Raw genomic sequence first — 25000 nt, 5'->3', positions numbered from 1 at the left:
CATACCAGTCTAAACCCAATATAATCCCAGTCATTCCAGTCTAAACCCAATCTAATCCCAGTCATTCCAGTGTAAACCCAATATAATCCCAGTCATACCAGTCTAAACCCAATCTAATCCCAGTCATTCCAGTCTAAATCCAATCTAATCCCAGTCATTCCAGTCTAAACCCAATATAATCCCAGTCATACCAGTCTAAACCAGTATGAGCCCAGTCATTCCAGTCTAAACCCAATATAATCCCAGTCATTCCAGTCTAAACCCAATCTAATCCCAGTCATTCCAGTCTAAACCCAATCTAATCCCAGTCATTCCAGTCTAAACCCAATATAATCCCAGTCATTCCAGTCTAAACCCAATCTAATCCCAGTCATACCAGTCTAAACCCAATCTGATCCCAGTCATTCCAGTCTAAACCCAATCTAATCCCAGTCATACCAGTCTAAACCCAATCTAATCCCAGTCATACCAGTCTAAACCCAATCTAATCTCAGTCATTCCAGTCTAAACCCAATCTGATCCCAGTCATACCAGTCTAAACCCAATATAATCCCAGTCATACCAGTCTAAACCCAATCTAATACCAGTCATACCAGTCTAAACCCAATCTAATCTCAGTCATTCCAGTCTAAACCCAATCTGAGCCCAGTCATTCCAGTCTAAACCCAATATAATCCCAGTCATACCAGTCTAAACCCAATCTAATACCAGTCATTCCAGTCTAAACCCAATCTGATCCCAGTCATTCCAGTCTAAACCCAATCTAATCCCAGTCATTCCAGTCTAAACCAGTATGAGCCCAGTCATTCCAGTCTAAACCCAATATAATCCCAGTCATTCCAGTCTAAACCCAATCTGATCCCAGTCATTCCAGTCTAAACCCAATATAATCCCAGTCATACCAGTCTAAACCCAATCTAATCCCAGTCATTCCAGTCTAAACCCAATCTGATCCCAGTCATTCCAGTCTAAACCCAATATAATCCCAGTCATACCAGTCTAAATCCAATCTAATCCCAGTCATTCCAGTCTAAACCCAATCTGATCCCAGTCATTCCAGTCTAAACCCAATCTAATCCCAGTCATTCCAGTCTAAACCCAATATAATCCCAGTCATTCCAGTCTAAACCCAATCTAATCCCAGTCATTCCAGTCTAAACCAGTATGAGCCCAGTCTTACCTGTAGTCCCAGTATAAACCAGTATAACCAGTATAACCAGTATAACCAGTATGATTACCTGTAGTCCCAGTATAACCAGTATAACCAGTATGATTACTTGTAGTCCCAGTATAACCAGTATAACCAGTATGATTACTTGTAGTCCCAGTATAACCAGTATAACCCAGTATAAACCAGTATAACCAGTATGATCGTACCTGTAGTCCCAGTATAAACCAGTATAAACCAGTGTAAACCAGTGTAAACCAGTATGATCCCAGTCTTACCTGTAGTCCCAGTATAAACCAGTATAAACCAGTATAACCAGTATGATCGTACCTGTAGTCCCAGTATAACCAGTATAACCAGTATAAACCAGTATAAACCAGTATAACCAGTATAAGCCAGTATGATTACCTGTAGTCCCAGTATAAACCAGTATAAACCAGTATAACTAGTATGATTACCTGTAGTCCCAGTATAACCAGTATAACCAGTATAAACCAGTATAAACCAGTATAAACCAGTATAACCAGTATAAACCAGTATAACCAGTATAACCAGTATAACCAGTATAAACCAGTATAAACCAGTATAACCAGTATAACCAGTATGATTACATGTAGTCCCAGTATAAACCAGTATAACCAGTATAACCAGTATAACCAGTATGATTACCTGTAGTCCCAGTATAAACCAGTATAACCAGTATAACCAGTATGATCGTACCTGTAGTCCCAGTATAACCAGTATAACCAGTATAAACCAGTATAAACCAGTATAACCAGTATAACCAGTATGATTACCTGTAGTCCCAGTATAAACCAGTATAACCAGTATAACCAGTATAACCAGTATGATTACCTGTAGTCCCAGTATAAACCAGTATAACCAGTATAACCAGTATGATCGTACCTGTAGTCCCAGTATAACCAGTATAACCAGTATAAACCAGTATAACCAGTATAAACCAGTATAACCAGTATGATTACCTGTAGTCCCAGTATAAACCAGTATAACCAGTATGATCGTACCTGTAGTCCCAGTATAAACCAGTATAACCAGTATGATTACCTGTAGTCCCAGTATAAACCAGTATAACCAGTATAACCAGTATAATTACCTGTAGTCCCAGTATAACCAGTATAACCCAGTATAAACCAGTATAACCAGTATGATTACCTGTAGTCCCAGTATAAACCAGTATAACCCAGTATAACCAGTATAACCAGTATGATCGTACCTGTAGTCCCAGTATAACCAGTATAACCAGTATGATTACCTGTAGTCCCAGTATAAACCAGTATAACCAGTATAACCAGTATAACCAGTATGATTACCTGTAGTCCCAGTATAAACCAGTATAACCAGTATAACCAGTATGATCGTACCTGTAGTCCCAGTATAACCAGTATAACCAGTATCTTACCTGTAGTCCCAGTAGGATGCACAGGTACCACGGTGGGACGTCCTCTATGGTGTAAATCATGTCTGACTCCGCCCCCTGCGCTGCTATTGGTTGTTCAGTCTTTCTGTCTTCTCCAATTGGCCCGTTGCTCCTGTCCACGCTCTGCTTATCGTCCAGGTAATCATGACTCTGATTGGACGACAGAAAAACATCGTACGAATTATAAAGAGTCCTCGCGTAGTTTAACGTACGAATTATAAAGCGTCCTCGCGTAGTTTAACGTACAAATTATAAAGCGTCCTCGCGTAGTCTAACGTACGAATTATAAAGCGTCCAATCGTAGTTTAACGTACGAATTATAAAGAGTCCTCGCGTAGTTTAACGTACGAATTATAAAGCGTCCTCGCGTAGTTTAACGTACGAATTATTAAGAGTCCTCGCGTAGTTTAACGTACGAATTATAAAGCGTCCTCGCGTAGTTTAACGTACGAATTATAAAGCGTCCAATCGTAGTTTAACGTACGAATTATAAAACGTCCTCGCGTAGTTTAACGTACGAATTATAAAGAGTCCTCGCGTAGTCTAACGTACGAATTATAAAGCGTCCTGGCGTAGTTTAACGTACGAATTATAAAGCGTCCTCGCGTAGTCTAACGTACGAATTATAAAGCGTCCTCGCGTAGTTTAACGTACGAATTATTAAGCGTCCTCGCGTAGTTTAACGTACGAATTATAAAGCGTCCTCGCATAGTCTAACGTACGAATTATAAAGAGTCCCCGCGTAGTCTAACGTACGAATTATAAAGAGTCCTCGCGTAGTCTAACGTACGAATTATAAAGCGTCCTGGCGTAGTGTAATGTACGAATTATTAAGCGTCCTCGCGTAGTTTAACGTACGAGTTATAAAGCGTCCTCGCGTAGTTTAACGTACGAATTATAAAGAGTCCTCGCATAGTTTAACGTACAAATTATTAAGCGTCCTCGCGTAGTTTAAAGTACGAATTATTAAGCGTCCTCACGTTGTTTAACGTACGAATTATTAAGCGTCCTCGCGTAGTCTAACGTACGAATTATAAAGCGTCCTCGCGTAGTTTAACGTACGAATTATTAAGCGTCCTCGCGTAGTGTAACGTATGAATTATAAAGCGTCCTCGCGTAGTCTAACGTACGAATTATAAAGCGTCCTCGCGTAGTTTAACGTACAAATTATTAAGCGTCCTCGCGTAGTTTAAAGTACGAATTATTAAGCGTCCTCGCGTTGTTTAACGTACGAATTATTAAGCGTCCTCGCGTAGTCTAACGTACGAATTATAAAGCGTCCTCGCGTAGTTTAACGTACGAATTATTAAGCGTCCTCGCGTAGTGTAACGTATGAATTATAAAGCGTCCTCGCGTAGTCTAACGTACGAATTATAAAGCGTCCTCGCGTAGTCTAACGTACGAATTATAAAGCGTCCTCGCGTAGTTTAACGTACGAATTATTAAGCGTCCTCGCGTAGTCTAACGTACGAATTATAAAGCGTCCTCGCGTAGTTTAACGTACGAATTATTAAGCGTCCTCGCGTAGTGTAACGTACGAATTATAAAGAGTCCTCGCGTAGTCTCACGTACGAATTATAAAGAGTCCTCGCGTAGTTTAAAGTACGAATTATTAAGCGTCCTCGCGTAGTGTAACGTACGAATTATAAAGCGCCCTCGCGTAGTTTAACGTACGAATTATAAAGCGTCCTCGCGTAGTCTAACGTACGAATTATAAAGCGTCCTCGCGTAGTTTAACGTACGAATTATTAAGCGTCCTCGCGTAGTCTAACGTACGAATTATAAAGCGTCCTCGCGTAGTTTAACGTACGAATTATTAAGCGTCCAATCGTAGTTTAACGTACGAATTATTAAGCGTCCTCGCGAAGTTTAACGTACGAATTATAAAGCGTCCTCGCGTAGTCTAACGTACGAATTATAAAGCGTCCTCGCGTAGTCTAACGTACGAATTATAAAGCGTCCTCGCGTAGTTTAACGTACGAATTATTAAGCGTCCTCGCGTAGTTTAACGTACGAATTATTAAGCGTCCTCGCGTAGTTTAACGTACGAATTATTAAGCGTCCTCGCGTAGTTTAACGTACGAATTATAAAGCGTCCTCGCGTAGTTTAACGTACGAATTATTAAGCGTCCTCGCGTAGTTTAACGTACAAATTATAAAGCGTCCTCGCGTAGTCTAACGTACGAATTATTAAGCGTCCAATCGTAGTTTAACGTACGAATTATAAAGCGTCCTCGCGTAGTTTAACGTACGAATTATTAAGCGTCCTCGCGTAGTTTAACGTACGAATTATAAAGCGTCCTCGCGTAGTTTAACGTACGAATTATTAAGCGTCCAATCGTAGTTTAACGTACGAATTATAAAGCGTCCTCGCGTAGTTTAATGTACGAATTATAAAGCGTCCTCGCGTTGTTTAACGTACGAATTATTAAGCGTCCTCGCGTAGTTTAACGTACGAATTATTAAGCGTCCTCGCGTAGTTTAACGTACGAATTATAAAGCGTCCTCGCGTAGTTTAACGTACGAATTATTAAGCGTCCAATCGTAGTTTAACGTACGAATTATAAAGCGTCCTCGCGTAGTTTAATGTACGAATTATAAAGCGTCCTCGCGTAGTTTAACGTACGAATTATTAAGCGTCCTCGCGTTGTTTAACGTACGAATTATTAAGCGTCCTCGCGTAGTTTAACGTACGAATTATTAAGCGTCCTCGCGTAGTTTAACGTACGAATTATTAAGCGTCCTCGCGTAGTTTAACGTACGAATTATAAAGCGTCCTCGCGTAGTCTAACGTACGAATTATAAAGCGTACTCGCGTAGTTTAAAGTACGTATTATAAAGCGTCCTCGCGTAGTTTAACGTACGAATTATTAAGCGTCCTCGCGTAGTTTAAAGTACGAATTATTAAGCGTCCAATCGTAGTTTAACGTACGAATTATAAAGCGTCCTCGCTTGGTTTAACGTACGAATTATTAAGCGTCCTCGCGTAGTTTAACGTACGAATTATTAAGCGTCCTCGCGTAGTTTAACGTACGAATTATAAAGCGTCCTCGCGTAGTTTAACGTACGAATTATTAAGCGTCCTCGCGTAGTTTAACGTACGAATTATTAAGCGTCCTCGCGTAGTTTAACGTACAAATTATAAAGCGTCCTCGCGTAGTCTAACGTACGAATTATAAAGCGTCCTCGCGTAGTTTAACGTACGAATTATTAAGCGTCCAATCGTAGTTTAACGTACGAATTATAAAGCGTCCTCGCGTAGTTTAACGTACGAATTATTAAGCGTCCTCGCGTAGTTTAACGTACGAATTATTAAGCGTCCTCGCGTAGTTTAACGTACGAATTATTAAGCGTCCTCGCGTAGTTTAACGTACGAATTATTAAGCGTCCTCGCGTAGTTTAACGTACAAATTATAAAGCGTCCTCGCGTAGTCTAACGTACGAATTATAAAGCGTCCTCGCGTAGTTTAACGTACGAATTATTAAGCGTCCAATCGTAGTTTAACGTACGAATTATAAAGCGTCCTCGCGTAGTTTAACGTACGAATTATTAAGCGTCCTCGCGTAGTTTAACGTACGAATTATAAAGCGTCCTCGCGTAGTTTAACGTACGAATTATTAAGCGTCCAATCGTAGTTTAACGTACGAATTATAAAGCGTCCTCGCGTAGTTTAACGTACTAATTATTAAGCGTCCTCGCGTTGTTTAACGTACGAATTATTAAGCGTCCTCGCGTAGTTTAACGTACAAATTATAAAGCGTCCTCGCGTAGTCTAACGTACGAATTATAAAGCGTCCTCGCGTAGTTTAACGTACGAATTATTAAGCGTCCAATCGTAGTTTAACGTACGAATTATAAAGCGTCCTCGCGTAGTTTAACGTACGAATTATTAAGCGTCCTCGCGTAGTTTAACGTACGAATTATTAAGCGTCCTCGCGTAGTTTAACGTACGAATTATTAAGCGTCCTCGCGTAGTTTAACGTACGAATTATTAAGCGTCCTCGCGTAGTTTAACGTACAAATTATAAAGCGTCCTCGCGTAGTCTAACGTACGAATTATAAAGCGTCCTCGCGTAGTTTAACGTACGAATTATTAAGCGTCCAATCGTAGTTTAACGTACGAATTATAAAGCGTCCTCGCGTAGTTTAACGTACGAATTATTAAGCGTCCTCGCGTAGTTTAACGTACGAATTATAAAGCGTCCTCGCGTAGTTTAACGTACGAATTATTAAGCGTCCAATCGTAGTTTAACGTACGAATTATAAAGCGTCCTCGCGTAGTTTAATGTACGAATTATAAAGCGTCCTCGCGTAGTTTAACGTACGAATTATTAAGCGTCCTCGCGTTGTTTAACGTACGAATTATTAAGCGTCCTCGCGTAGTTTAACGTACGAATTATTAAGCGTCCTCGCGTAGTTTAACGTACGAGTTATTAAGCGTCCTCGCGTAGTTTAACGTACGAATTATAAAGCGTCCTCGCGTAGTCTAACGTACGAATTATAAAGCGTACTCGCGTAGTTTAAAGTACGTATTATAAAGCGTCCTCGCGTAGTTTAACGTACGAATTATTAAGCGTCCTCGCGTAGTTTAAAGTACGAATTATTAAGCGTCCAATCGTAGTTTAACGTACGAATTATAAAGCGTCCTCGCGTAGTTTAAAGTACGAATTATTAAGCGTCCAATCGTAGTTTAACGTACGAATTATAAAGCGTCCTCGCGTAGTTTAACGTACGAATTATTAAGCGTCCTCGCGTAGTTTAACGTACGAATTATTAAGCGTCCTCGCGTAGTTTAACGTACGAATTATTAAGCGTCCTCGCGTAGTCTAACGTACGAATTATAAAGCGTCCTCGCGTAGTTTAACGTACGAATTATTAAGCGTCCTCGCGTAGTTTAACGTACGAATTATTAAGCGTCCTCGCGTAGTTTAACGTACGAATTATTAAGCGTCCTCGCGTAGTTTAACGTACGAATTATAAAGCGTCCTCGCGTAGTTTAACGTACGAATTATTAAGCGTCCTCGCGTAGTTTAACGTACGAATTATTAAGCGTCCTCGCGTAGTTTAACGTACAAATTATAAAGCGTCCTCGCGTAGTCTAACGTACGAATTATAAAGCGTCCTCGCGTAGTTTAACGTACGAATTATTAAGCGTCCAATCGTAGTTTAACGTACGAATTATAAAGCGTCCTCGCGTAGTTTAACGTACGAATTATTAAGCGTCCTCGCGTAGTTTAACGTACGAATTATTAAGCGTCCTCGCGTAGTCTAACGTACGAATTATAAAGCGTCCTCGCGTAGTTTAACGTACGAATTATTAAGCGTCCTCGCGTAGTTTAACGTACGAATTATTAAGCGTCCTCGCGTAGTTTAATGTACGAATTATAAAGCGTCCTCGCGTTGTTTAACGTACGAATTATTAAGCGTCCTCGCGTAGTTTAACGTACGAATTATTAAGCGTCCTCGCGTAGTTTAACGTACGAATTATAAAGCGTCCTCGCGTAGTTTAACGTACGAATTATTAAGCGTCCAATCGTAGTTTAACGTACGAATTATAAAGCGTCCTCGCGTAGTTTAATGTACGAATTATAAAGCGTCCTCGCGTAGTTTAACGTACGAATTATTAAGCGTCCTCGCGTTGTTTAACGTACGAATTATTAAGCGTCCTCGCGTAGTTTAACGTACGAATTATTAAGCGTCCTCGCGTAGTTTAACGTACGAATTATTAAGCGTCCTCGCGTAGTTTAACGTACGAATTATAAAGCGTCCTCGCGTAGTCTAACGTACGAATTATAAAGCGTACTCGCGTAGTTTAAAGTACGTATTATAAAGCGTCCTCGCGTAGTTTAACGTACGAATTATTAAGCGTCCTCGCGTAGTTTAAAGTACGAATTATTAAGCGTCCAATCGTAGTTTAACGTACGAATTATAAAGCGTCCTCGCGTAGTTTAAAGTACGAATTATTAAGCGTCCAATCGTAGTTTAACGTACGAATTATAAAGCGTCCTCGCGTAGTTTAACGTACGAATTATTAAGCGTCCTCGCGTAGTTTAACGTACGAATTATTAAGCGTCCTCGCATAGTTTAACGTACGAATTATAAAGCGTTCTCGCGTAGTTTAACGTACGAATTATAAAGCGTCCTCGCGTAGTTTAACGTACGAATTATTAAGCGTCCTCGCGTAGTTTAACGTACGAATTATTAAGCGTCCTCGCGTAGTCTAACGTACGAATTATTAAGCGTCCTCGCGTAGTCTAACGTACGAATTATAAAGCGTCCTCGCGTAGTTTAACGTACGAATTATTAAGCGTCCAATCGTAGTTTAACGTACGAATTATTAAGCGTCCTCGCGAAGTTTAACGTACGAATTATAAAGCGTCCTCGCGTAGTCTAACGTACGAATTATAAAGCGTCCTCGCGTAGTTTAACGTACGAATTATTAAGCGTCCTCGCGTAGTTTAACGTACGAATTATTAAGCGTCCTCGCGTAGTTTAACGTACGAATTATTAAGCGTCCTCGCGTAGTTTAACGTACGAATTATAAAGCGTCCTCGCGTAGTTTAACGTACGAATTATTAAGCGTCCTCGCGTAGTTTAACGTACGAATTATTAAGCGTCCTCGCGTAGTTTAACGTACAAATTATAAAGCGTCCTCGCGTAGTCTAACGTACGAATTATAAAGCGTCCTCGCGTAGTTTAACGTACGAATTATTAAGCGTCCAATCGTAGTTTAACGTACGAATTATAAAGCGTCCTCGCGTAGTTTAACGTACGAATTATTAAGCGTCCTCGCGTAGTTTAACGTACGAATTATTAAGCGTCCTCGCGTAGTTTAACGTACGAATTATTAAGCGTCCTCGCGTAGTTTAACGTACGAATTATTAAGCGTCCTCGCGTAGTTTAACGTACAAATTATAAAGCGTCCTCGCGTAGTTTAACGTACGAATTATTAAGCGTCCAATCGTAGTTTAACGTACGAATTATAAAGCGTCCTCGCGTAGTTTAACGTACGAATTATTAAGCGTCCTCGCGTAGTTTAACGTACGAATTATTAAGCGTCCTCGCGTAGTTTAACGTACGAATTATAAAGCGTCCTCGCGTAGTTTAACGTACGAATTATTAAGCGTCCAATCGTAGTTTAACGTACGAATTATAAAGCGTCCTCGCGTAGTTTAACGTACTAATTATTAAGCGTCCTCGCGTTGTTTAACGTACGAATTATTAAGCGTCCTCGCGTAGTTTAACGTACAAATTATAAAGCGTCCTCGCGTAGTCTAACGTACGAATTATAAAGCGTCCTCGCGTAGTTTAACGTACGAATTATTAAGCGTCCAATCGTAGTTTAACGTACGAATTATAAAGCGTCCTCGCGTAGTTTAACGTACGAATTATTAAGCGTCCTCGCGTAGTTTAACGTACGAATTATTAAGCGTCCTCGCGTAGTTTAACGTACGAATTATTAAGCGTCCTCGCGTAGTTTAACGTACGAATTATTAAGCGTCCTCGCGTAGTTTAACGTACAAATTATAAAGCGTCCTCGCGTAGTCTAACGTACGAATTATAAAGCGTCCTCGCGTAGTTTAACGTACGAATTATTAAGCGTCCAATCGTAGTTTAACGTACGAATTATAAAGCGTCCTCGCGTAGTTTAACGTACGAATTATTAAGCGTCCTCGCGTAGTTTAACGTACGAATTATAAAGCGTCCTCGCGTAGTTTAACGTACGAATTATTAAGCGTCCTCGCGTAGTTTAACGTACAAATTATAAAGCGTCCTCGCGTAGTCTAACGTACGAATTATAAAGCGTCCTCGCGTAGTTTAACGTACGAATTATTAAGCGTCCAATCGTAGTTTAACGTACGAATTATAAAGCGTCCTCGCGTAGTTTAACGTACGAATTATTAAGCGTCCTCGCGTAGTTTAACGTACGAATTATAAAGCGTCCTCGCGTAGTTTAACGTACGAATTATTAAGCGTCCAATCGTAGTTTAACGTACGAATTATAAAGCGTCCTCGCGTAGTTTAATGTACGAATTATAAAGCGTCCTCGCGTAGTTTAACGTACGAATTATTAAGCGTCCTCGCGTTGTTTAACGTACGAATTATTAAGCGTCCTCGCGTAGTTTAACGTACGAATTATTAAGCGTCCTCGCGTAGTTTAACGTACGAGTTATTAAGCGTCCTCGCGTAGTTTAACGTACGAATTATAAAGCGTCCTCGCGTAGTCTAACGTACGAATTATAAAGCGTACTCGCGTAGTTTAAAGTACGTATTATAAAGCGTCCTCGCGTAGTTTAACGTACGAATTATTAAGCGTCCTCGCGTAGTTTAAAGTACGAATTATTAAGCGTCCAATCGTAGTTTAACGTACGAATTATAAAGCGTCCTCGCGTAGTTTAAAGTACGAATTATTAAGCGTCCAATCGTAGTTTAACGTACGAATTATAAAGCGTCCTCGCGTAGTTTAACGTACGAATTATTAAGCGTCCTCGCGTAGTTTAACGTACGAATTATTAAGCGTCCTCGCGTAGTTTAACGTACGAATTATTAAGCGTCCTCGCGTAGTCTAACGTACGAATTATAAAGCGTCCTCGCGTAGTTTAACGTACGAATTATTAAGCGTCCTCGCGTAGTTTAACGTACGAATTATTAAGCGTCCTCGCGTAGTTTAACGTACGAATTATAAAGCGTCCTCGCGTAGTTTAACGTACGAATTATTAAGCGTCCTCGCGTAGTTTAACGTACGAATTATTAAGCGTCCTCGCGTAGTCTAACGTACGAATTATAAAGCGTCCTCGCGTAGTCTAACGTACGAATTATAAAGCGTCCTCGCGTAGTTTAACGTACGAATTATTAAGCGTCCAATCGTAGTTTAACGTACGAATTATAAAGCGTCCTCGCGTAGTTTAACGTACGAATTATTAAGCGTCCAATCGTAGTTTAACGTACGAATTATAAAGCGTCCTCGCGTAGTTTAAGGTACGAATTATTAAGCGTCCTCGCGTAGTTTAACGTACGAATTATTAAGCGTCCTCGCGTAGTTTAACGTACGAATTATTAAGCGTCCTCGCGTAGTTTAAAGTACGAATTATTAAGCGTCCAATCGTAGTTTAACGTACGAATTATAAAGCGTCCTCGCGTAGTTTAAAGTACGAATTATTAAGCGTCCTCGCGTAGTTTAAAGTACGAATTATTAAGCGTCCAATCGTAGTTTAACGTACGAATTAGAAAGCGTTCTCGCGTAGTTTAACGTACGAATTATAAAGCGTCCTCGCGTAGTTTAACGTACGAATTATTAAGCGTCCTCGCGTAGTTTAACGTACGAATTATTAAGCGTCCTCGCGTAGTCTAACGTACGAATTATTAAGCGTCCTCGCGTAGTCTAACGTACGAATTATAAAGCGTCCTCGCGTAGTTTAACGTACGAATTATTAAGCGTCCTCGCGTAGTTTAACGTACGAATTATTAAGCGTCCTCGCGTAGTTTAACGTACGAATTATAAAGCGTCCTCGCGTAGTTTAACGTACATATTATAAAGCGTCCTCGCGTAGTTTAACGTACGAATTATTAAGCGTCCTCGCGTAGTTTAACGTACGAATTATTAAGCGTCCTCGCGTAGTTTAACGTACTAATTATTAAGCGTCCTCGCGTAGTCTAACGTACGAATTATAAAGCGTCCTCGCGTAGTTTAACGTACGAATTATTAAGCGTCCTCGCGTAGTCTAACGTACGAATTATAAAGCGTCCTCGCGTAGTTTAACGTACGAATTATTAAGCGTCCTCGCGTAGTCTAACGTACGAATTATTAAGCGTCCTCGCGTAGTTTAACGTACGAATTATAAAGCGTCCTCGCGTAGTTTAACGTACATATTATAAAGCGTCCTCGCGTAGTCTAACGTACGAATTATAAAGCGTCCTCCCGTAGTTTAAAGTACGTATTATAAAGCGTCCAATCGTAGTCTAACGTACGAATTATAAAGCGTCCTCGCGTAGTTTAACGTACGAATTATTAAGCGTCCTCGCGTAGTCTAACGTACGAATTATAAAGCGTCCTCGCGTAGTCTAACATACGAATTATTAAGCGTCCTCGCGTAGTTTAACGTACGAATTATTAAGCGTCCTCGCGTAGTCTAACGTACGAATTATAAAGCGTCCTCGCGTAGTCTAACATACGAATTATTAAGCGTCCAATCGTAGTTTAACGTACGAATTATAAAGCGTCCTCGCGTAGTTTAACGTACGAATTATAAAGCGTCCTCGCGTAGTCTAACATACGAATTATTAAGCGTCCAATCGTAGTTTAACGTACGAATTATAAAGCGTCCAATCGTAGTCTAACGTACGAATTATAAAGCGTCCTCGCGTAGTTTAACGTACGAATTATAAAGAGTCCTCGCGTAGTTTAACGTACGAATTATTAAGCGTCCTCGCGTAGTCTAACGTACGAATTATAAAGCGTCCAATCGTAGTTTAACGTAAGAATTATTAAGCGTCCTCCCGTAGTTTAAAGTACGTATTATAAAGCGTCCTCGTGTAGTCTAACGTACGAATTATTAAGCGTCCTCCCGTAGTTTAAAGTACGTATTATAAAGCGTCCAATCGTAGTCTAACGTACGAATTATAAAGCGTCCTCGCGTAGTTTAACGTACGAATTATTAAGCGTCCTCGCGTAGTCTAACGTACGAATTATAAAGCGTCCAATCGTAGTCTAACGTACGAATTATAAAGCGTCCTCGCGTAGTTTAACGTACGAATTATAAAGAGTCCTCGCGTAGTTTAACGTACGAATTATTAAGCGTCCTCGCGTAGTTTAACGTACGAATTATTAAGCGTCCTCGCGTAGTTTAACGTACGAATTATAAAGCGTCCTCGCGTAGTTTAACGTACATATTATAAAGCGTCCTCGCGTAGTTTAACGTACGAATTATTAAGCGTCCTCGCGTAGTTTAACGTACGAATTATTAAGCGTCCTCGCGTAGTTTAACGTACTAATTATTAAGCGTCCTCGCGTAGTCTAACGTACGAATTATAAAGCGTCCTCGCGTAGTTTAACGTACGAATTATTAAGCGTCCTCGCGTAGTCTAACGTACGAATTATAAAGCGTCCTCGCGTAGTTTAACGTACGAATTATTAAGCGTCCTCGCGTAGTCTAACGTACGAATTATTAAGCGTCCTCGCGTAGTTTAACGTACGAATTATAAAGCGTCCTCGCGTAGTTTAACGTACATATTATAAAGCGTCCTCGCGTAGTCTAACGTACGAATTATAAAGCGTCCTCCCGTAGTTTAAAGTACGTATTATAAAGCGTCCAATCGTAGTCTAACGTACGAATTATAAAGCGTCCTCGCGTAGTTTAACGTACGAATTATTAAGCGTCCTCGCGTAGTCTAACGTACGAATTATAAAGCGTCCTCGCGTAGTCTAACATACGAATTATTAAGCGTCCTCGCGTAGTTTAACGTACGAATTATTAAGCGTCCTCGCGTAGTCTAACGTACGAATTATAAAGCGTCCTCGCGTAGTCTAACATACGAATTATTAAGCGTCCAATCGTAGTTTAACGTACGAATTATAAAGCGTCCTCGCGTAGTTTAACGTACGAATTATAAAGCGTCCTCGCGTAGTCTAACGTACGAATTATTAAGCGTCCTCCCGTAGTTTAAAGTACGTATTATAAAGCGTCCAATCGTAGTCTAACGTACGAATTATAAAGCGTCCTCGCGTAGTTTAACGTACGAATTATAAAGAGTCCTCGCGTAGTTTAACGTACGAATTATTAAGCGTCCTCGCGTAGTCTAACGTACGAATTATAAAGCGTCCAATCGTAGTTTAACGTAAGAATTATTAAGCGTCCTCCCGTAGTTTAAAGTACGTATTATAAAGCGTCCTCGTGTAGTCTAACGTACGAATTATTAAGCGTCCTCCCGTAGTTTAAAGTACGTATTATAAAGCGTCCAATCGTAGTCTAACGTACGAATTATAAAGCGTCCTCGCGTAGTTTAACGTACGAATTATTAAGCGTCCTCGCGTAGTCTAACGTACGAATTATAAAGCGTCCAATCGTAGTCTAACGTACGAATTATAAAGCGTCCTCGCGTAGTTTAACGTACGAATTATTAAGCGTCCTCGCGTAGTCTAACGTACGAATTATAAAGCGTCCAATCGTAGTCTAACGTACGAATTATAAAGCGTCCTCGCGTAGTTTAACGTACGAATTATTAAGCGTCCTCGCGTAGTTTAACGTACGAATTATAAAGCGTCCTCGCGTAGTTTAACGTACGAATTATTAAGCGTCCTCGCGTAGTTTAACGTACGAATTATTAAGCGTCCTCGCGTAGTCTAACGTACGAATTATTAAGCGTCCTCGCGTAGTCTAACGTACGAATTATAAAGCGTCCTCGCGTAGTTTAACGTACGAATTATTAAGCGTCCTCGCGTAGTTTAACGTACGAATTATTAAGCGTCCTCGCGTAGTTTAACGTACGAATTATAAAGCGTCCTCGCGTAGTTTAACGTACATATTATAAAGCGTCCTCGCGTAGTTTAACGTACGAATTATTAAGCGTCCTCGCGTAGTTTAACGTACGAATTATTAAGCGTCCTCGCGTAGTTTAACGTACTAATTATTAAGCGTCCTCGCGTAGTCTAACGTACGAATTATAAAGCGTCCTCGCGTAGTTTAACGTACGAATTATTAAGCGTCCTCGCGTAGTCTAACGTACGAATTATAAAGCGTCCTCGCGTAGTTTAACGTACGAATTATTAAGCGTCCTCGCGTAGTCTAACGTACGAATTATTAAGCGTCCTCGCGTAGTTTAACGTACGAATTATAAAGCGTCCTCGCGTAGTTTAACGTACATATTATAAAGCGTCCTCGCGTAGTCTAACGTACGAATTATAAAGCGTCCTCCCGTAGTTTAAAGTACGTATTATAAAGCGTCCAATCGTAGTCTAACGTACGAATTATAAAGCGTCCTCGCGTAGTTTAACGTACGAATTATTAAGCGTCCTCGCGTAGTCTAACGTACGAATTATAAAGCGTCCTCGCGTAGTCTAACATACGAATTATTAAGCGTCCTCGCGTAGTTTAACGTACGAATTATTAAGCGTCCTCGCGTAGTCTAACGTACGAATTATAAAGCGTCCTCGCGTAGTCTAACATACGAATTATTAAGCGTCCAATCGTAGTTTAACGTACGAATTATAAAGCGTCCTCGCGTAGTTTAACGTACGAATTATAAAGCGTCCTCGCGTAGTCTAACGTACGAATTATTAAGCGTCCTCCCGTAGTTTAAAGTACGTATTATAAAGCGTCCAATCGTAGTCTAACGTACGAATTATAAAGCGTCCTCGCGTAGTTTAACGTACGAATTATAAAGAGTCCTCGCGTAGTTTAACGTACGAATTATTAAGCGTCCTCGCGTAGTCTAACGTACGAATTATAAAGCGTCCAATCGTAGTTTAACGTAAGAATTATTAAGCGTCCTCCCGTAGTTTAAAGTACGTATTATAAAGCGTCCTCGTGTAGTCTAACGTACGAATTATTAAGCGTCCTCCCGTAGTTTAAAGTACGTATTATAAAGCGTCCAATCGTAGTCTAACGTACGAATTATAAAGCGTCCTCGCGTAGTTTAACGTACGAATTATTAAGCGTCCTCGCGTAGTCTAACGTACGAATTATAAAGCGTCCAATCGTAGTCTAACGTACGAATTATAAAGCGTCCTCGCGTAGTTTAACGTACGAATTATTAAGCGTCCTCGCGTAGTTTAACGTACGAATTATAAAGCGTCCTCGCGTAGTTTAACGTACGAATTATTAAGCGTCCTCGCGTAGTTTAACGTACGAATTATTAAGCGTCCTCGCGTAGTCTAACGTACGAATTATTAAGCGTCCTCGCGTAGTCTAACGTACGAATTATAAAGCGTCCTCGCGTAGTTTAACGTACGAATTATTAAGCGTCCTCGCGTAGTTTAACGTACGAATTATAAAGCGTCCTCGCGTAGTTTAACGTACATATTATAAAGCGTCCTCGCGTAGTTTAACGTACGAATTATTAAGCGTCCTCGCGTAGTTTAACGTACGAATTATTAAGCGTCCTCGCGTAGTTTAACGTACTAATTATTAAGCGTCCTCGCGTAGTCTAACGTACGAATTATAAAGCGTCCTCGCGTAGTTTAACGTACGAATTATTAAGCGTCCTCGCGTAGTCTAACGTACGAATTATAAAGCGTCCTCGCGTAGTTTAACGTACGAATTATTAAGCGTCCTCGCGTAGTCTAACGTACGAATTATAAAGCGTCCTCGCGTAGTTTAACGTACGAATTATTAAGCGTCCTCGCGTAGTCTAACGTACGAATTATAAAGCGTCCTCGCGTAGTCTAACATACGAATTATTAAGCGTCCTCGCGTAGTTTAACGTACGAATTATTAAGCGTCCTCGCGTAGTCTAACGTACGAATTATAAAGCGTCCTCGCGTAGTCTAGCATACGAATTATTAAGCGTCCAATCGTAGTTTAACGTACGAATTATAAAGCGTCCTCGCGTAGTTTAACGTACGAATTATAAAGCGTCCTCGCGTAGTCTAACGTACGAATTATTAAGCGTCCTCGCGTAGTCTAGCATACGAATTATTAAGCGTCCAATCGTAGTTTAACGTACGAATTATAAAGCGTCCTCGCGTAGTCTAACGTACGAATTATAAAGCGTCCTCGCGTAGTTTAACGTACGAATTATTAAGCGTCCTCGCGTAGTCTAACGTACGAATTATAAAGCGTCCTCGCGTAGTCTAACGTACGAATTATAAAGCGTCCTCGCGTAGTTTAACGTACGAATTATTAAGCGTCCTCGCGTAGTTTAACGTACGAATTATAAAGCGTCCTCGCGTAGTCTAACGTACGAATTATAAAGCGTCCTCGCGTAGTCTAGCATACGAATTATTAAGCGTCCAATCGTAGTTTAACGTACGAATTATAAAGCGTCCTCGCGTAGTCTAACGTACGAATTATAAAGCGTCCTCGCGTAGTTTAACGTACGAATTATTAAGCGTCCTCGCGTAGTCTAACGTACGAATTATAAAGCGTCCTCGCGTAGTTTAACGTACGAATTATTAAGCGTCCTCGCGTAGTCTAACGTACGAATTATTAAGCGTCCTCGCGTAGTTTAACGTACGAATTATAAAGCGTCCTCGCGTAGTTTAACGTACATATTATAAAGCGTCCTCGCGTAGTCTAACGTACGAATTATAAAGCGTCCTCCCGTAGTTTAAAGTACGTATTATAAAGCGTCCAATCGTAGTCTAACGTACGAATTATAAAGCGTCCTCGCGTAGTTTAACGTACGAATTATAAAGAGTCCTCGCGTAGTTTAACGTACGAATTATTAAGCGTCCTCGCGTAGTCTAACGTACGAATTATAAAGCGTCCAATCGTAGTTTAACGTAAGAATTATTAAGCGTCCTCCCGTAGTTTAAAGTACGTATTATAAAGCGTCCTCGTGTAGTCTAACGTACGAATTATTAAGCGTCCTCCCGTAGTTTAAAGTACGTATTATAAAGCGTCCAATCGTAGTCTAACGTACGAATTATAAAGCGTCCTCGCGTAGTTTAACGTACGAATTATTAAGCGTCCTCGCGTAGTCTAACGTACGAATTATAAAGCGTCCAATCGTAGTCTAACGTACGAATTATAAAGCGTCCTCGCGTAGTTTAACGTACGAATTATTAAGCGTCCTCGCGTAGTCTAACGTACGAATTATAAAGCGTCCAATCGTAGTCTAACGTACGAATTATAAAGCGTCCTCGCGTAGTTTAACGTACGAATTATTAAGCGTCCTCGCGTAGTTTAACGTACGAATTATAAAGCGTCCTCGCGTAGTTTAACGTACGAATTATTAAGCGTCCTCGCGTAGTTTAACGTACGAATTATTAAGCGTCCTCGCGTAGTCTAACGTACGAATTATTAAGCGTCCTCGCGTAGTCTAACGTACGAATTATAAAGCGTCCTCGCGTAGTTTAACGTACATATTATAAAGCGTCCTCGCGTAGTTTAACGTACGAATTATTAAGCGTCCTCGCGTAGTTTAACGTACGAATTATTAAGCGTCCTCGCGTAGTTTAACGTACTAATTATTAAGCGTCCTCGCGTAGTCTAACGTACGAATTATAAAGCGTCCTCGCGTAGTTTAACGTACGAATTATTAAGCGTCCTCGCGTAGTCTAACGTACGAATTATAAAGCGTCCTCGCGTAGTTTAACGTACGAATTATTAAGCGTCCTCGCGTAGTCTAACGTACGAATTATTAAGCGTCCTCGCGTAGTTTAACGTACGAATTATAAAGCGTCCTCGCGTAGTTTAACGTACATATTATAAAGCGTCCTCGCGTAGTCTAACGTACGAATTATAAAGCGTCCTCGCGTAGTTTAAAGTACGTATTATAAAGCGTCCAATCGTAGTCTAACGTACGAATTATAAAGCGTCCTCGCGTAGTTTAACGTACGAATTATTAAGCGTCCTCGCGTAGTCTAACGTACGAATTATAAAGCGTCCTCGCGTAGTCTAACATACGAATTATTAAGCGTCCTCGCGTAGTTTAACGTACGAATTATTAAGCGTCCTCGCGTAGTCTAACGTACGAATTATAAAGCGTCCTCGCGTAGTCTAACATACGAATTATTAAGCGTCCAATCGTAGTTTAACGTACGAATTATAAAGCGTCCTCGCGTAGTTTAACGTACGAATTATAAAGCGTCCTCGCGTAGTCTAACGTACGAATTATTAAGCGTCCTCCCGTAGTTTAAAGTACGTATTATAAAGCGTCCAATCGTAGTCTAACGTACGAATTATAAAGCGTCCTCGCGTAGTTTAACGTACGAATTATAAAGAGTCCTCGCGTAGTTTAACGTACGAATTATTAAGCGTCCTCGCGTAGTCTAACGTACGAATTATAAAGCGTCCAATCGTAGTTTAACGTAAGAATTATTAAGCGTCCTCCCGTAGTTTAAAGTACGTATTATAAAGCGTCCTCGTGTAGTCTAACGTACGAATTATTAAGCGTCCTCCCGTAGTTTAAAGTACGTATTATAAAGCGTCCAATCGTAGTCTAACGTACGAATTATAAAGCGTCCTCGCGTAGTTTAACGTACGAATTATTAAGCGTCCTCGCGTAGTCTAACGTACGAATTATAAAGCGTCCAATCGTAGTCTAACGTACGAATTATAAAGCGTCCTCGCGTAGTTTAAAGTACGAATTATTAAGCGTCCTCGCGTAGTCTAACGTACGAATTATAAAGCGTCCAATCGTAGTCTAACGTACGAATTATAAAGCGTCCTCGCGTAGTTTAACGTACGAATTATAAAGAGTCCTCGCGTAGTTTAACGTACAAATTATTAAGCGTCCAATCGTAGTTTAAGGTACGAATTATAAAGCGTCCTCGCGTAGTTTAACGTACGAATTATAAAGCGTCCAATCGTAGTTTAACGTACGAATTATAAAGCGTCCTCGCGTAGTTTAACGTACGAATTATTAAGCGTCCTCGCGTAGTTTAACGTACGAATTATAAAGCGTCCTCGCGTAGTTTAACGTACGAATTAATTAGTGTAACTGTTATATATTAAATACAGTTTCAGTAGAACTGGTTTCACATGTTACTGGAGAACCGGGCGGGTCTTTCTGACCCAGTACTGAACCGGGCGGGTCTTTCTGACCCAGTACTGAACAGGGCGGGTCTTTCTGACCCAGTACTGAACCGGTCGGGTCTTTCTGTCCCAGTACTGAACCGGGCGGGTCTTTCTGACCCAGTACTGAACCGGGCGGGTCTTTCTGTCCCAGTACTGAACCGGGCGGGTCTTTCTGACCCAGTACTGAACCGGGCGGGTCTTTCTGTCCCAGTACTGAACTGGGCGGGTCTTTCTGGCCCAGTACTGAACCGGGCGGGTCTTTCTGTCCCAGTACTGAACCGGTCGGGTCTTTCTGACCCAGTACCGAACCGGTCGGGTCTTTCTGACCCAGTACTGAACCGGGCGGGTCTTTCTGTCCCAGTACTGAACTGGGCGGGTCTTTCTGACCCAGTACTGAACTGGGCGGGTCTTTCTGGCCCAGTACTGAACCGGTCGGGTCTTTCTGACCCAGTACTGAACTGGTTTGAATGGTCCTGAGAGGACAGGAAGTAATGTAGGTCAACACGTGGACCCCGACCCAGATTACACAAAACAGAGACAGAGACAACACACACACACACACACACACACACACACACACACACACATACACACACACATAGACACACACACACACACACACACACACATATATAACCCTATATTTATTAATATAGGGTTATATATGTTAGGCTATATAGTTATAACCCTCCAGTTATATATAGTTATAGTTAGGGTTATAACTATATAGCCTAACATATATAACCCTAACTATATTTATATATAACTATAACTATATATACATATATAACCCTATATAGTAAAGTATAATATAGGGTTATATATGTATATATAGTTATAATTATATTAATATCTTTATATATATATATATATATATAACTATAACTGGAGGACTGTCGTCCAACACAAACTGAACATCAGCTGGATGTCTTCATTGAAACAAAGATAAAAGTGAAGTCATTGTTCACCTGCTCACCTGTCCACCTGTCTACCTGTCCACCTGCTCACCTGTATACCTGCTCACCTGTCTACCTGTCCACCTGTCCACCTGCTCACCTGTCTACCTGCTCACCTGTCTACCTGTCTACCTGCTCACCTGTCTACCTGTCTACCTGCTCACCTGTCCACCTGTCTACCTGCTCACCTGTCCACCTGTCTACCTGCTCACCTGTCTACCTGTCTACCTGCTCACCTGTCCACCTGTCTACCTGTCTACCTGCCTACCTGCTCACCTGTTCACCTGTCTACCTGTTCACCTGTCCACCTGTCTACCTGCTCACCTGTCTACCTGTCTACCTGTTCACCTGTCTACCTGTCCACCTGTCTACCTGTCTACCTGTTTACCTGTCTACCTGCTCACTTGTTCACCTGTCTACCTGCTCACCTGTTCACCTGTCTACCTGTCCACCTGTCCACCTGCTCACCTGTCTACCTGCTCACCTGTTCACCTGTCTACCTGTCCACCTGTCCACCTGCTCACCTGTCTACCTGCTCACCTGTCTACCTGTCCACCTGTCCACCTGTCTACCTGCTCACCTGTCCACCTGTCTACCTGTTCACCTGTCTACCTGCTCACCTGTCCACCTGTCTACCTGTTCACCTGTCTACCTGCTCACCTGTTCACCTGCTCACCTGTCTACCTGCTCACCTGTCTACCTGTTCACCTGTCTACCTGTCCACCTGTCTACCTGCTCACCTGTCTACCTGTCCACCTGTCTTCCTGTCTACCTGCTCACCTGTCTACCTGCTCACCTGTCTACCTGTTCACCTGTCTACCTGCTCACCTGTCTACCTGTCCACCTGTCTACCTGTCTACCTGCTCACCTGTCTACCTGCTCACCTGTCTACCTGTCCACCTGTCTAACTGCTCACCTGTCACAGCGACTCAATCATTCAGAAAAATAAAGATCAGTTTACCTTAAAGTCGTTTTCCATTTCAGCTCCAGCCGCCTGACGTCTGCGTCCTACCTGCTCGCCAACCGACCAGCTACTGGAGAGTGTGTGTGTGTGTGTGTGTGTGTGTGTGTGTGTGTGTGTTTCAGGTGAAAGTCCGCAAAGGGTTAGGGTACCCTAACCCAACCGAACAGCTACTGGAGAGTGTCACTGTGTGTGTTTCAGGTGAAAGTCCGCAGAGATTAACTTTATTAACCATTACACACACACACACACACACACAGTCACACACACACACACACACACACACACACACACACACACACACACACAGTCACACACACACACACACACACAGTCACACACACACACACACACACACACCTGTACGTGTCAGAAGGGAGCTAATCACTGATTATTGATCCTAACGAGTGACAGGAAGTAGATAACAGGAAGTAGATAACAGGAAGTAGATAACGAACATGTGCAGGAAATAAATCGTCACGTCGACTTTTAAAAGTGAAATGAGCAAATTTATTTCACACATGCAACATTTTTATTGCATTTATCATCTTCATCATCTTCATCATCTTTATCATCATCATCTTCAGTTTGTACAGTAATTACATTAATAATAAGATTCTTCACATGTTGCATCGTTTTCACATCAGAGCTGTCTGTCCCTCACCTGTCTGTCTCATCTGTCTGTCTCACCTGTCTGTCCCTCACCTGTCTGTCTCTCATCTGTCTGTCTCATCTGTCTGTCTCACCTGTCTGTATCTCACCTGTCTGTCTCACCTATCTGTCCCTCACCTGTCTGTCCCTCACCTGTCTGTCTCACCTGTCTGTCCCTCACCTGTCTGTCTCTCACCTGTCTGTCCCTCACCTGTCTGTCCCTCACCTGTCTGTCTCACCTGTCTGCCTCTCACCTGTCTGTCCCTCACCTGTCTGTGTCTCACCTGTCTGTCCCTCACCTGTCTATGTCTCACCTGTCTGTCCCTCACCTGTCTGCCTCTCACCTGTCTGTATCTCACCTGTCTATGTCTCACCTGTCTGTCCCTCACCTGTCTGTCCCTCACCTGTCTATGTCTCACCTGTCTGTCCCTCACCTGTCTGCCTCTCACCTGTCTGTCCCTCACCTGTCTGTCTCTCACCTATCTGTCTCTCACCTGTCTGTCCCTCACCTGTCTGTGTCTCACCTGTCTATGTCTCACCTGTCTGTCCCTCACCTGTCTGCCTCTCACCTGTCTGTCTCTCACCTGTCTGTCCCTCACCTGTCTGTCTCACCTATCTGTCCCTCACCTATCTGTCCCTCACCTGTCTGTCTCTCACCTGTCTGTCTCCAGGTTTAGGTGTGTTCAGGTGTGTCAGAAAAAATGGGAAAACTCAGCATCAACATAAAAAATAAAAAGTTAATCTGCTCACTGATTGGTCGATGATTGCTTAATCAGTGTGTTGATTGGAGGACGCAACATAAACCTGTAATCGATCTGATCTCCATGGTAACGCTCATTATAAATATAAACTCTTCATTTAAATAATTATGAATCATTGATTGATCATCAGCCGCTCTGACTCCGCCCACAGACTCTCAGCCAATCACAGCTCAGGATTCTCAGTAGCTCTTCAGAGACGTGGCGCTGCGGAGAGAGAGACAGGTGTTACTGATGATGTCATCACAGAGAGAGAGACAGGTGTTACTGATGATGTCATCACAGAGAGAGAGAGACAGGTGTTACTGATGATGTCATCACAGAGAGAGAGAGAGAGGTGTTACTGATGTCATCACAGAGAGAGAGACAGGTGTTACTGATGATGTCATCACAGAGAGAGAGACAGGTGTTACTGATGATGTCATCACAGAGAGAGAGACAGGTGTTACTGATGATGTCATCACAGAGAGAGAGAGAGACAGGTGTTACTGATGATGTCATCACAGAGAGAGAGAGAGAGAGAGACAGGTGTTACTGATGATGTCATCACAGAGAGAGAGAGAGAGAGGTGTTACTGATGATGTCATCACAGAGAGAGAGACAGGTGTTACTGATGATGTCATCACAGAGAGAGAGAGAGAGGTGTTACTGATGATGTCATCACAGAGAGAGAGACAGGTGTTACTGATGATGTCATCACAGAGAGAGAGATAGGTGTTACTGATGATGTCATCACAGAGAGAGAGATAGGTGTTACTGATGTCATCACAGAGAGAGAGAGAGAGAGAGACAGATGTTACTGATGATGTCATCACAGAGAGAGAGATAGGTGTTACTGATGTCATCACAGAGAGAGAGAGAGAGAGAGACAGATGTTACTGATGATGTCATCACAGAGAGAGAGAGAGGTGTTACTGATGATGTCATCACAGAGAGAGAGAGAGAGGTGTTACTGATGTCATCACAGAGAGAGAGACAGGTGTTACTGATGATGTCATCACAGAGAGAGAGACAGGTGTTACTGATGATGTCATCACAGAGAGAGAGAGACAGGTGTTACTGATGATGTCATCACAGAGAGAGAGACAGTGTTACTGATGATGTCATCACAGAGAGAGAGAGAGAGAGGTGTTACTGATGATGTCATCACAGAGAGAGAGAGAGAGACAGGTGTTACTGATGATGTCATCAGTTGATATTACCACTGTTGCTTCCTCTCTGAGTCTAACTGTAAACTTTATCTATTTTATTATGAAGTATTGATGTTAGGGTTATATATATATATACATATATATATATATATATATGTATATATATATATATATAGTATTTTGACGTGTTTACGTGTCATGAGGAAGATCATCATGTGATTTAATGTGATTTTGTCTT

General features: G+C 41.6%; 1 protein-coding gene and 1 long non-coding RNA gene across 2 annotated transcripts in view; both read right to left on the bottom strand.

Annotated features, from left to right (window-relative positions):
• The window catches only part of slc23a1 (solute carrier family 23 member 1), a 32292-nt gene extending 10072 nt beyond the window's left edge, over nt 1-22220 (bottom strand). Inside the window, 2 exon segments of the mRNA XM_053332031.1 lie at nt 2589-2756; nt 22203-22220. Of these exon segments, the coding sequence (XP_053188006.1) occupies nt 2589-2756; nt 22203-22220 (186 nt within the window).
• A 469-nt stretch (nt 22221-22689) lies between these two features.
• LOC128371614 (uncharacterized) lies at nt 22690-23116 on the bottom strand. The gene is made up of 2 exons (XR_008322815.1): nt 23007-23116; nt 22690-22948 (listed from the first exon to the last, which is right to left on the bottom strand). It is a non-coding gene; the product is annotated as an uncharacterized LOC128371614 (long non-coding RNA).
• Between the last annotated feature and the right edge of the window lie 1884 nt (nt 23117-25000).

The sequence above is a fragment of the Scomber japonicus genome, chromosome 13 (assembly GCF_027409825.1).
Source record: "Scomber japonicus isolate fScoJap1 chromosome 13, fScoJap1.pri, whole genome shotgun sequence".
Taxonomy (NCBI): Eukaryota; Metazoa; Chordata; class Actinopteri; order Scombriformes; family Scombridae; genus Scomber; species Scomber japonicus.
This window is presented reverse-complemented; position numbering and strand designations above follow the sequence as displayed.